Below are 13951 nucleotides of genomic sequence, written 5' to 3'. Positions count from 1 at the left end.
TAATATACCGTAGTTTATTTAACAAATAAAGAAGCCTAAGCCGTGAATTACACTGTGATAAAAAACGACGGGCATTTGAGAACAACATTTCTCGAGGAACAGAGGTAATGTGGCGAAAAACAACAAAACACGCTTTTCCTATGTTTTGAACTCTGATAAACATGGGTTTTTGACAAATCAGAGCGCGCGCAGGATCCTATCTGTATTATGAAAAAGTTTATAACATGTTTTCCACCTTTCCTTCATCTAAACAACGTCGACTGAATAGGGTGCTTAAGCAATGACAACAGCAACCCCGAGGACAATGGCTAGTAAAAATGAATTTATATTTTACATTCGAATTTCGCAATTGTCTAGACCTGTTGAGTGGGCCTGTCGGGCTCAAAGCTTGCTCAAGCTAAAAGTGTAACGCCAGCGGTCGGTTCCAAAGGAAATTACGAAAATTTAGCCGCCCTCGTTCGCGTTCTCCAAAATACGTAGAACGTGGTCATTTTTGGTCATTTCACGTTGTTGTCTTACAGAGGTCGGCTAAGAAATGTACAAAGATTTATAACGCACGCGCCGCATAGCCACTGATTTGGAAACTAACGCTATGAACTTTTGTTTACAATAAACAATTTTGACAACGCTGAAGATGAGTATAGCAAACAATTTACCACCAATCAAGATCAGTGTTACCAATAAACAATTTCCTTAAACTATTCAATCTCTTAAGACAAATAGTTCAGTGAGCTAGGCACATTTACTTATTGAACAGCAAAGCTTAGCATGTTGTCAGGAAGTTTTACTCCGTGCGATGAATATGCACAAAACCAAGCCGTGCCATTTGGCTTGAATTCTGTGGACATGCAGACTTGCAACACTCAAAGCCGACCCGCGCTGCAAGCTTCGATGATATTACCCACCAAAAATCAGGCAAGGTTCAAACTTTACCTGACGCAGAAAAGTACTACTCGATATTTCTATTTGAATGCTCACAGGGAGTTTCATCAGCAAAAATATAACTGAATCACCGTCAACATCCCAGCTTCTGTCGAGGGCACAGCACAAGAAGGTGGAAGTTCAGTGGCAGATGGCACTTAAGGATAACGACGTATTTAACGTAACCATGTAAATAATCAATATTGATATCATGCAAAGACGTTGCTCGAAAGAATTATCGCTGCTATTTCACTTCAGTAAAATCTTGTTGTAGATGTACCCTGTCGATTAAAAAAGTCGTCCTTCACATTACAAATCTCTACACTTTTGATTGCAGTGAAATCTATGACCTGTTGGTACGGAACGCATGATGACGTGTGTTGCCACACAGATCTAGAAGCGAACATTGGTCCATTAGTACGAGACATTCCACTGCTATGTCGTGTACTGGCAAGTCATTATTCAGATTGTCTTCCTTAGAAACACAAGTACCACCCAGTCATAAAGACGTGACATGGCGACATCACATGACCCGCCTTTTTTTGCGGAGGATTCACTTACCGAGCCAAAACCAGCTGTTTTATGCGTGACCTGGACGCTTTGTAAGAGGTATTACTAAATTTGTGAACGCAAATCTATAAATAAAGAACTGATTAGAACTCACGTGAATGATCTAACACAAAAGAATTGACAGCTGACGGGGTTATGAATTCCTTGAAAAGAATGTTAAACAATAGACCACAGAATGATGTATGACCTGAACAACAAAAGACGGGACGTCAAGCACTCCAAACAAAGGAACCTCCCATGTGGAAAGTCGTGAATCTTTCGTAAAGCGTAGGAGTTGATTTGTCTGGAGGAAAACACAGTCTTGTGCATGACCGAGCAGTTGTAAACTTCATGGAGAAGGCAAACGGACTTAATAATCTGTGCGCTGAAGATAAAAATCCGAAAATCATGAAGTTCAAAGAAGGCATGTCATTTATTTGGAAGAGAACAAGAGAAGGGCAAAGTCTCCGGAGAGTTTGTTCAGAAAGTTTTCTTTTCAGCGGCGAGTGGCTGCGATTAACAAACACAAATAAGACAGGAAGAAGCAAAGAGGAAGAACAGAATCATTATGACGCAAGTTGCGGGACTCTTCGAAGAACTGTTAAAGTTGAACACACTGGTCCTGTGAGGACAACAAGAACTGAATTACTACCCGTGAAATCATGTCTTCGTCGAGAGCAACAGGGCTCACCATCGACTCCGTCTCCAAATTGCAGACGTGTCACATTTTCCATGTATGCTTTGATTCTTACTGCTGCGAGCCAGAACTCTGTATCTGAACTGGAAGACCTCTTGGATAAAAAGCCTTGGTATGTTAATAAACCGAGTTCGTCTGGAGAGACCGCTCTTCACAAGGCCGCCGCTAAAGGAAGTTTAGACTGTGTTAAACTACTCGTACAAAGAGGAGCGAATGTTAACTTGGTTGACAAGCAAGGTAGAACTCCACTGCTGATAGCGTGGGAGAACGAACACTTCGAGTGTCATAAACACATGCTAACATCAGTGAAATTAAATCACTGTAGTTGAGGTACACGAACTTAGAATGACAACTGCGTTAAGTTATTCTAAAAGTCTTACATTTTCTAAAGTTTATTTTGTCAGTATAGATTGTATTTTTAGTATTATTTAACCCCAGATGATCAAGAATGTTTTAAAGAATTGTGAAAAATTGAATGCATGTAAATATGACAATCGCGACAACAGGTATATATCAATGTTTCTATTACTGCCTCCAAGTAGAAACGAATTCTGGGTTGAAAATCAATTGTTGGGGGAAGGAAATTCCAAGGATTCTCTAGAGGCTTGCGACATTAAACAATTGAAATGTTTTGTTAGCTAACAATGTTGATATTTAATAAATTATTGAAACATTTTATTAATTCAGGTTTGGTATAAACTGTCTCATATTTAACATACTGAGTAAGATAATTTCTCTTCTTAGTTAAACTTCACCCAATGAAAACAAATTGGTCACTAACATAACGGGCTTTTCTAGTGACCAAATTTAAATGGAGAAATTGGCCGTAGGGGAAACACTTCCAAAACTAGAAACTAACTAAGAATAGGTCTGTTCTTGTTTATATCTTTGCCTACGGAATCAATTTAAAGATATGTAAAGAGACAACGTTATCAGGATTAGGTTGTCGACTGCTGAGAACCACACTGAGCTAACGTTGCTTGGAAATCACGGTCAATCTGAATACAGTTTCCTTTTATTCCATGATGAGTTTAAATTTCCAAGTCCCGAGAACACACAATCTCCGCTGTAGGGAGGTCGTTAAGAATGATCATCAAGCAAAAGCTTCTCAACATCTCTTAATGGCAAAGCGTATACTCACACTAAAATCGTGTGCCACGACTCGGAAATCAGTTTTGCGCAAAAATAAGTTCACGCGAAAAAACGGGTTCCCACAATCGTCGCAAAAACTTATGGCAGTGGCGAAAAATTCTGGAAAACGCAATGATCCAACAAACTATTGACCAATATCAGTAGTCCCAGTCGTGGCTAAAATATTTGAAGGGGTTGTGTATGACCAGTTACCCCACTATCTCACTGAAACTGTATTCTCTCTTGTTATCAATCTGGATCTCGTTCTCTACACTCTACGGTTACTGCGCTACTCGAAGCTATGGATAGTTGGGCCATGAATATTGATCTCGGTTTCGTCAATACCGTTGTTTTTCTAGATTTGAAAAAGGCTTTCGACACCGTCGATCACAAACTTGTCTAATGAACGCACTCAAACTTGTCTAATGAACGCACTCAAACTTGTCTAATGAACTCCTTTATGTCTACTCCAAAATTTGTCAAATGTGGTGTCCCCCAGGGAACAATTCTAGGACCTTTACTTTTTCTTTTATATATTAATGACCCGCTGGATTGTCCCTTTCTTTTTCACAACCTAGAATGTATGCATATGACACCAGCCTCACCTTCGCTAGCGTAGATTATAAACATACTGATGACTGTCTTAACTACGATTTAAACAGGGTATATAAATGGCCATCAGCCAATAAACTGACCTTGAATTTAACAAAAACTGAGTTCATGTTAGTTACGTCAAGACAGAAGTTATCAACATTTCCTAAAATTCCTAATTCTTTCAGTATAAATGACCATCCAGTGAAGCAAGTGTCACCTACGAAATATCTTGGTCTGCACATCGACCGAAATATGGACTGCATGTGGCAGTGGTCTCTCTGAAAAGCTTCAGAAACTCCAAAATCGAGCAGCCCGAATTTTAATGTGGGCCAATTATGACTCTAATATCGATGAATTGTTCCGGGCACTGGCTTGGCGTAAACTCACATATCAACCGGATTTTAATCAGCTGTTTTATGATGTACAAATCTTTACATGGGATGACCCCTGAGTATCTGAGTTCTAAATTTGCGTTTCGAAACACATAACATCATATCGATGAAGGAATACTGAAAATAAATTGGCACTTACGCAGCCCCGCACCAATTATTTGAAGAAGAATTCTCTTACAGCGGAGCCAGGCTGTGGAACAGCCTATCCAGTGACCGTCGTGCAGGCAACATCTTTACGGATTTTAAACTTAACATACGTCACCACAGAATGAGTTTTAACACGGCATCCTTTTAACGCAGCTTTTAGTATGTAGTTTAGGTTAGTTAGGGATAATTAGTCGATCTTCTATCATTTTATAATCTTTGCTGAAGGATTTACCATGTATAAATATAAATAAAGTTACCATTACCGTTACCGATATTATACATAAAACCAACACATGCAGAATCTGGGTGCGGTCGCATTTATTTAATTAAAACGTCTCTTTCGTTTAGAAACAAACCTCAAGGGGTATACATCAAGAGGTACCGTAGCCCTCGACCCAATCAGCCAGATGTAGTTGTAATGGAGTGATTCTGAGTAGCGTGTTTTACATCTCTTCATGTTGTTTCACTTGTCGATTGCAAGGAGTTTTCAATAAAAAAAAACAAACAAACAAAAGGTCATAATCGAAGCAAACGCGACTTCCTTAATGATAATCGCAAAAATTAATACCCAGCAAGAAAGGATAGAAAGCAACCCCCCAAAAAACAGCCTTTCACAATCACAAAAATTGCTTCCCGCAAAATACAAAAATTCACCTATTGGCAAAATTAAGCTGCTGCAAAATTTTCGTGCCACAAGGTAAGTCATTAGACGGAACAATTGAAAATGCCCGTGGGGTGGTTCCCTCTCAGTGCACCAGAAATGATCCCTCATAACTGTTCTTAGAACAACGAGGGATTAAACAAATATGAGCAATTTGCAAACATGAACTCGAGCTTTCGTACGAAGGAAAACAAAAACACCGTTCAATAGCCATGCCATCTTTAAATGAGCAATGCGCAATTGATCGACTTTATCGTTAACGAGAATTTCCAAAGCTGGGTTCGGAGGTGCTTCGCGACGGTTTGCGATGCTTTTGAACTTTTCCCAAGCCTTTCGAAAGCCTTTCGAAAGCCTTTCAGTCGATGGTCAACTTTTCCTCAGTAAAATGTAATGAGGCTCTTTGTTGGAGTGTAGTTCTTACGGTTAGTGGCCGATAGGTTGGCTATTTTACCGCCAACGGTAAATTACTTCTCATGCGGCTCACAGAAATCTTAAGGTGGATCACATCAGTTTCTCAAAGTCTTCAGTGCTCAATTAATTAATATCTCCAAATTGTGTTAAAAAAATTCCCGTAAACCCTTCTCGCCCACTTTCAAGCAAGTTTTTTTTCGCAACTCATTCTTACTAATGCTTACGGCCAGCCCCTCCCCTCCCCTCAACTCCTCTCCCCCCCTTCAAAAAAATAAACCGTCCCTAAACGCTTAAATAAACAAGTCTGGAAGAAAGTTAAGTTCCAGAGAAGCCTCAGAATTGAAAACAAATGGTCAATGGCAATATTCGAACATAGCTGTAATATAATATAAAAATCTCAGATCAGATCGGAGGGGATAGACTGGATAATCTGTGAGTGAAACATTCCTCGACCCTGGCGAGAGATGAAAAATACTCTTCGGGATGGGGAGTGATAGCATTGTCTTCTCCCAGATTTCGCGATTTTAAATCGTGTTGTCGATTTCAGTGCGGAAAAGATAAGAGACTGCTTTTAATATTTTCTAAATATTACATAAACAACGCGGATGAAAATTCAAAGCACTTTATTCTACACATTATAAACTTATTTCTAAACCTATTTCTAGTGCTGGCTTAAGGCAGCTTTATTACATATTTGCATCTGAATGAGACTATATTGATGACTGATCCTGCCAGTACCCGGATGAACACCAAGTTTATTTGCTAGTGTTCATATCATTACCTCTCCTTAGAATAATAATGACAGGAGCTTCGATAAATCAGCACTTTGGGCTTTTACTGAAGTAGGTTGTTATGACCAGAATTTGTTCATATCCTGGATTTTAAAACTCAAAACATACTAATAACTTCTTGTGAAAGAATTTTCAGGTTAGTTTATACAGTACCGTCTTCCACACTACAGCATTTTACTAATTATCTTACGCTCTTTGAAATTTAAATTGTGTTTTTCTTCACGGGCAATTTGGTCTGGGTTCATATAATTTTAAAAACGGTAGCACGCAAAATCAAACCATCCTTCAGGATTTGTTTAAAGTTTGCTACAAAGCTCTTTACCGCGATGGTGGAGGCGAAGTCAGTTGAGTTCTTCACTGTGAAGTTCGAGTTACCTGCAAGAGGAGATAATACGTTAGCCAAGAAAGCAAGACAGGTCGTATGCAAAGGTGTTGACACACGACAAAATTGGCCTAAGTGGTGTGTCGGCCTTGTGGATCTTCGGCAAACCATAGATCCTAGGTGGTTGTTTGTGTCGAGGTCTGATCTTATTATAAACCGCCTCTGATATATGTCCACTCCGTTTCAGGGTTAGCAGCTTCTCAGATAGCTTCCGGGTCAAGCGGTCTGTCGGATCTTTGTTGAGCAGCTGGTACGGTCCGGAATCAATTAGCGCTAACATTTTTGCGTGGTATGTGTCAGCGTCCAGGATTACGCTAGCGCGTCCTTTGTCGGTCGGAAGGACCATGATTGAGTTGTCCTCTTTTAAGCTTTTAAGAGCCTCCTGCTGTTCCTTCGTGATGTTTGGCGTGGGTGGTTGTGCCTGTTGAAGGATGGTGTTGACGGATCTCCTGCGGTTATTGCTAATCTCTACATGGAGATATATGAAGAACAAACAATAGAGTCCGCACCTTGCAAGCCTAAGATCTGGAAACGCTACGTTGATGATACTTTCACCATCCTAGATCGGGGTAGAGTTAACGTCTTCCTGCGACACCTGAACAGTCAACAACTATCAATCCGTTTCACCATGGAGATCGAGAACAACAACAAGATCGCCTTTCTCGACACGTCAGTTTACAGAGAACCTGATGGCCGCCTTACCACCAGTGTCTACAGGAAACCAACACATACTGATCAGTACCTAGTACCTAGCGTATGATTCACACCACCCTCAGTCAGTAAAGCGCGGTATTGTGAAGTGTCTGTACGACCGGGCTAAACGTCCTGTCACCAAACCATCAGTAATCGCTGGAGAGAAGAAACATCTGTCATCTGTACTTGTTTCTAACGGACATCCCTCCTCTTTTGTACAGAAGATCACAAAGGCACGAACAACCCCAAGAAGAGAGCCTGTCGCGGAATTTAAATCCACCGCCGTTTTACCTTATGTCCAAGGAGTTTCGGAGTCTCTCCGCCGCTGCCTAGAACAACAAGGCATTCGCACCGTCTTTAGGTCCGACACGACACTTCGGTCACACTTAGCGCGACCAAAGGACACCGTCAACCCGGCTAAACAAGATGGTGTTGTCTACAGGATTCCCTGTGAGTGCGGCAAAGTCTACATCGGGGAAACAGGGAGATCTATGCAGGAGAGGATCAAAGAACACGACAGGGATATACGACTCGCCCGAACCCAGACCTCCGCCGTTTCTGAACACACCCACGAGACCGGCCACTATCCTATCTGGAATGAGGTCAAGTTTATTGATCGAGATCCTCACTGGTACACACGTAGGGTCAAGGAAGCTATTCACATAAGACTTCACCCTAACAACGTCAACAGGGATAGTGGAATTGACATTCCTGAAGCATGGATACCCACGATCAAGAAACACAACAACAGGAGAACGATACAACAGCGGACCACTGAGGGAACAGCTACTCGCCGGAACAATGGAACAATAGGAGGATCGAAATGCACCATTCACAGCCGACCTTTGTGATATAAATGATACCGTGCAATCAGTCGACCTTATCGCCTGAAGAAGACTAGCAGTAAGCAGTCGAAACGTCGCGATCTACATCTCAAGTGACTACATCGTGAGACAAACGATAATACACTTTATTATTAAAATTAAATAGTATTCATATAACCTCAACCAATATGCAGCGAAATGCCGTGACTTGAGTCCGATGAGATGTAGGGCGAATATGAGAGCATGCAGTTTCCAATACCCACTGAAACTTCCTGTGTTAAAAATATATTCATTTCCCACTTTTACTGATGGAAGAATTGAAAGTGCACTGTAGTTAACCATATTAACTCGATTACCAGCGGCTGATTCTGGAAATGAATCCAGTTCACTCTTGCTAATCCATGGATAGTAAAAGGGACCATTCTCTTCTACTGTCCATGATTATGTTAATGACCTCAGCATCAGGCAAAGTTCATGACAACCAACGAAAAAGCTTCAAGGGCCATCGTCAACCACAACCACTCTTTGCTCTTGTTTACATGTCAGAGTTTGGCTATTATATTTTATTCGGAGCATGTCCAAACGAAGGAAATCACTGTAAAACTACTAAAGATAATTAAACAGGAACACAAGTTACAGTAAAGCATGAGATTTCGCATTACCATGCAATATCAATAATTTCGAAGGCATCAAAAATGGCGGAGGCTGACTCGGGTCCTGTGATTGTGACAAGTATATAATAGCTTTGATTGCCTTAACTTGCTTTTATGGGTAACAAATATTGCTAGCTTTGTATCTCGAAGAATGGCTTCGGGACCGACCAAAACTGATACATGCTGACAGAAGTGACACCAGTTTGGCCAGAGAGGGTGTTTTTTAAGACAGTACAAATTTAAGCGTTTATTATTTATAGGTTAATGTAAATGACAGTATACCTGGGCAATATATTTTGCAACATATTTTTTTAACTTAGCATATGAATGTTAGCCATACCTCAAGTGGTATCCGAGATATTTGACTGAGCTGCGTGAGATGGTTGACAAATGCATGCAGCACTCAAATTTTCCAAACATAGTTACGGGATGTTGTTAAGCAAAAAAAAAAACATACAATATTTTAAGTTTTGTCACACCTTCGGACCTGTTTTCTCTATTTGCTCTAGCGGGGGATCTAGATGGATTGGAGGGGGAAATGATGCTTTAACAAAGTTTTCTGCTTCCGATTTTGCTGTTTTAGTAAATTTCGTAAACCATTGTTTGTCCTGTAGGTCGATTGTCCAATACGACAATATGATATTTAACTCTGTAATGTAAGTATCATTCATAACTGTTTGTTGACTGTCTATATATATCTGCTTTTCAGTGATCATGAAAAGTGGGACTTCACATGAGCCTGCTAATCAAAAGCAGTTAAGCGTTTGCGAGGAAACCAGAACAAAATCAAGTAGGTGTGATGCGATCCTTTTTTTTTCTTTCAGACTCATTAACAGTCGTTTGTATTTTCACCTTGTTTTAACTGTATGTTAAACTGTATGGTATCTGTATGGTCTAACATTTTTGTGAAGAAACAAGAGAACAAAAAAAAGCGACTTAAGTTTTTAAGGATCGGCACGTGGTCTTAATTCTAGAGTAACGAATAAAAATTTAAAAAGCAGTTACAGACAGCAATTTGAAAACCAAGCAAATCGACCACGTCATTTTACCATGCAACTCCCTATCTTTGAGGAGCCGGGCATAAGACTTAAGGAATAAATAAAAGACTATATTCTTTAAAGCAACGCACACCCATGCATTTACGAGCTAGAATGACGGCAAATATCAAGAGAGGTAATTTCTGTCCATGAAAAATTACCAAATAGCTTTTCGTTTCGCTCCAGGTACGATTCCCAGAGCAAACCGTGTTTTTCAAAATAGAAGGCATTTTACGTCGAAACTGTTATGTCAGACATGACGTTATCGCATACGAGAGAAAACAATTAGTTTTGAAAAAAATCATGTACCTCTGTGTTAAAAGAGGGCTAAAGATCAATCAGGGAACAGCGCTTTTTGTTTCCTATGAAATCGTTTCCTAGTGCTCGTTATTTACAAAATTCCTTTCTAATATCAAGGTAAGGTTCTGAAGGTAATGATTCCACAACACACCCCTCCCTTCCCTCGGCCAACAACAATAAAAAGTGAAAAATGTAAAGAGTGGCCCTCTGTAGAATAGCGGTAGAATATTCTTGGTTGTTAGGAAATTCCGAAAGAAATGAACACCCGAATTTGGCGACCTCAAACGCACTAAATGACCCAAAATGACCTGATATTTGTTTTAGAATACGAAGGCAATGTGCTACTCTATTTGGCGAAACGAAAATACCCTTGGACAAGATTTGTCCCATGCCTCAGGCCAAGTTTAGTAAACTTTTTAGCTACCCCAGAGTAGCGCTCGACCTTTGCTTCTGAATTTTGGCAATATGAGCTTTTGATGAGTTTAGGTTCAATATTCTTCCAAACGAGTACGTGCAGACTTTACTTTGCCTGACACAACCAGGCTAAGTCTGCGTCACTTTGAAGTTAGTGGCGATCACAAACCCCGAGTTATCCTAACTGACTTCATTTTACACGAAACTAAATTGCAAATAAACAGAGACATTCCAAAGCACATTTTTTCCCATGACAAGTATTTAGAGAGGTTCATCAGTCCATATGCAAGTATCCAATTTTTCAAGTTCTTGTTTTCTGTCTGTTTTTCCACCAGCGAGGAGGCCTTTAGTTACTTAGGAGGTGCGTTTAAGAAAAACACGAAGGAAAATAAATTAAAGAAATTTACTCGGATTATGTCATTTGTTCGTTGAAAACGTCGCTTTCACTCTTGATTGTTGATTGAACAATATCATTCTTTGAGAATTCTTGTAGAAACTATAAATAAAAATAAAACCATTCTCTTATTGAAATTAACCCATATTCTTCTTGTAAGTTCTTCTGCGTGTGTGAATTCAAGGGGCAGTCTTTTTTAACAATGTCAGATGCAAGATGGATTTTGAGTGACAATAGGTCTTAATCATATTCTTCATGATATTATTTTGGCCAATGAAGTTCACTGATAAGCAGAAAAAAACTAACGATAAAAACCGACGTTTCGGTGTCTTCGTGACGCCATTGTCAAGGTAATGAAAAATAAGGAATACAAGTTCTGCGAGTTAATAAAGATGAAAAAAATAATTTACATAAAGAGTGCAAGGCAAAATTATACAAATACTTTTGCGTGAGTTGAATCGCTTTGCACTTCAGAATTGGTTTTAATTCTCTGATGAATAGCAACTCGTGCACTAAGCAATCGAACTTAGGGCCGATCCGCACTAGCGACAAAGTTGTTTGTTGTTGCAAGCATGGCGCGTCATGTAATATGATCGCGACAAAATCGTAGCAATTTTTGATCCGCATTTGCGGTACACACAGGTACTGAAGTGAATGACAACTTCGTGACAACCGGCTGCAGAGACCCAAATGTTCCTGGAACATTTTTCCGAAGGCAACTTCGACTTGATAAGAGGACATTCGAGCTTTTGCTGAACGAGCTGAGACCCCAGCTAACAAGACAGGACACTAGAATAAGAAAATGCATATCCCCGGAGAAAATACTGGCAATAGGTCTTCACAGACTGGGACATGGAAGCTCTTGCGTTGCTATAGGTCCTAGTTTCAATGTCGGGATATCCACAGTACTGGAGGCAGTGGAAGATGTTGTTGACGCTCTCTTAGAACTGAAGAATTTATATATCAAGTTTCCCGAAACCGAGGAACACATTATAGATGCAAGAGAAAGTTTCCAAATGTGGTCTGCTTTGCCTAATGTTGTTGGTGCTATAGACGGCACCCACGTTAAGATAAAAACCCCAGTAAAAAATGGGCCCGATTACTTTAGTCGATACCAGGATCATGACATTGTTGTACAGGGAATAGTGGATGGAACTATGACGTTTCTCGATGTAGAAGCTGGTTATCCGGGTAGCATGCACGATGCACGAGTGTTGCGAAATAGCAATATTTTTACTCGTGCAGAAAACCGTGAGATTCTTACAGGGCCAACAGTTACAACTGGTGGGAATGACATACGACCCTATTTAGTTGGAGACAGCACCTACCCTCTATCAAACTGCCTTTTAAAACCCTTCCCTGAAAGGACGAATGATCCCCACGCGATAGAATTTAACAAAGAACTCTCATCTGCCCGTGTCAAAGTGGAGTGTGCGTTCGGTTCAATCAAAAGCAGATGGCGAATACTGCACAAGCGTCTGCACAGCAAGGTTAGCCTTGTCAGCAAGATAGTCATAGCATTTGTGGTACTTCATAATTTCTGTATACGGGCCGGTGATTTCTGGGATGAGCCTCCTAGTGATGATGATGATGATGGGAGTGATGATGATAATGATGATGTAGCTGGGGATGGAGAACATGTCAGACAAATTCTAATGGACTATGTAAACCGATTGTAAAAGTAAGAATTTACCTGGCCAGTGGTGCTGATATACAGACACTGAAACTAGTAACGTTTCGTTTTTTTAAGCGATTTTTAATTGTCTTATGTTTTAAAATGTCACATAAGTCTTACAGTGTGGTGTTATAATATATCAAGAACCCCTTCCCAGTTCAAACATCTTCAGAAGGAAATCATACGATCTCATTTATGACTGTTGCAATTGCTCGGAAAAAATCAGAAAAAATCAAACAAGTTTCATCATAATTATCCCACAAGAGTCCATTTTAAGGCTCTTTAACGTTTATCAGAACAAAACTTAAATGTCAGTCTGAGTTCACTTGTTATCTACTCATGATCACACGATCAATCCTTGTTTTGAATTTGCTTTGTCATACCAGCAAAAAGCTTCATAAATTCCCCCATGAACTGCACTTGTTGGGTTTGAGCGGCCTCCATTGAGGTCACGATACTCTGCATTGTATCCACCATTTTAGCTCCTTGATTTTCCAGGTTCTCCATGGTCTTCTCGAATTTCTTGGCCCTCTTGGTTTCCTCCTCTTCATTGAAACTGTCGTCGAGGGAAGGCTTAGGATATCTTTTTAATTTTCTCTCTCTTCTTGTCTGCTTTGCAGCCTTTCCTTTTGCTTTTATCGCTTCATCGTCGCCGTCACCTTTTTCCTCGTCACGCTTCTCACTTTGCTGCTCTTGATCCTCTTGGGGCGGAGTGGGGCTTGGGTTTCCCGCCGAAACAACATGCTTAAATGTTACAGAGTCCTTTTTGCCAATAATCTCATTGATTTTGTCAAAATAAGGGCAGCTCTTCCTATTACCTCCTGTCTGCTTTCTGTTCCAGTCATTCACTTTTTTAAACTGTTCTTTGAAATAGCGGATTTTGCGCTGGATCTGGTTGACAGACCACGAGGACCGAAATCTGTTGTTTAAGCGCTCTAATATTTTTATCCAGTATCGTCGACTTTGAGCACTCTCCAGCTCGTTATATTCTCCCCACAAGTCTATGAGGAAACACTCTTGTGGTTCGGTCCACTTGTCGTAGGACCTTCGGCTTCCTTCGCTTTCTTCTTCTTCTTCGTTTACTGGTACCGGTGGTGAGTCAGATGAGCTCGAAGAATTACCCCAGAAATCTGCAGTATTCTGAGTATTGTAGCCATACTGGACCTGAGATGGAACACTAGACAGCTGACTAGATAAGGGATGGTACAATGGCTGAATATAACGCCGATTTTCTTCTTCGAAACCCGCTCTGGTAGAGTAGAAATCTCCAGCATAAGGAAAGGGA

General features: G+C 40.3%; 2 protein-coding genes across 2 annotated transcripts in view; both read left to right on the top strand.

The window, feature by feature from the left end:
- LOC145485132 (uncharacterized) overlaps window positions 1-13951 on the top strand; it is a 248317-nt gene that overhangs the window by 116601 nt on the left and 117765 nt on the right. The gene's annotated exons all lie outside the window — the stretch shown is intronic.
- On the top strand, window positions 1801-2849 carry LOC145485210 (arf-GAP with SH3 domain, ANK repeat and PH domain-containing protein 3-like). Its single transcript, XM_081463913.1, has one exon. It carries the CDS (start codon window positions 1822-1824, stop codon window positions 2494-2496), a length of 675 nt encoding a protein of 224 aa, XP_081320039.1. The 5' UTR covers window positions 1801-1821; the 3' UTR covers window positions 2497-2849.

Source organism: Orbicella franksi, chromosome 4 (assembly GCF_964199315.1).
Source record: "Orbicella franksi chromosome 4, jaOrbFran1.1, whole genome shotgun sequence".
In the NCBI taxonomy this organism is placed as follows: domain Eukaryota; kingdom Metazoa; phylum Cnidaria; class Anthozoa; order Scleractinia; family Merulinidae; genus Orbicella; species Orbicella franksi.
This window is presented reverse-complemented; position numbering and strand designations above follow the sequence as displayed.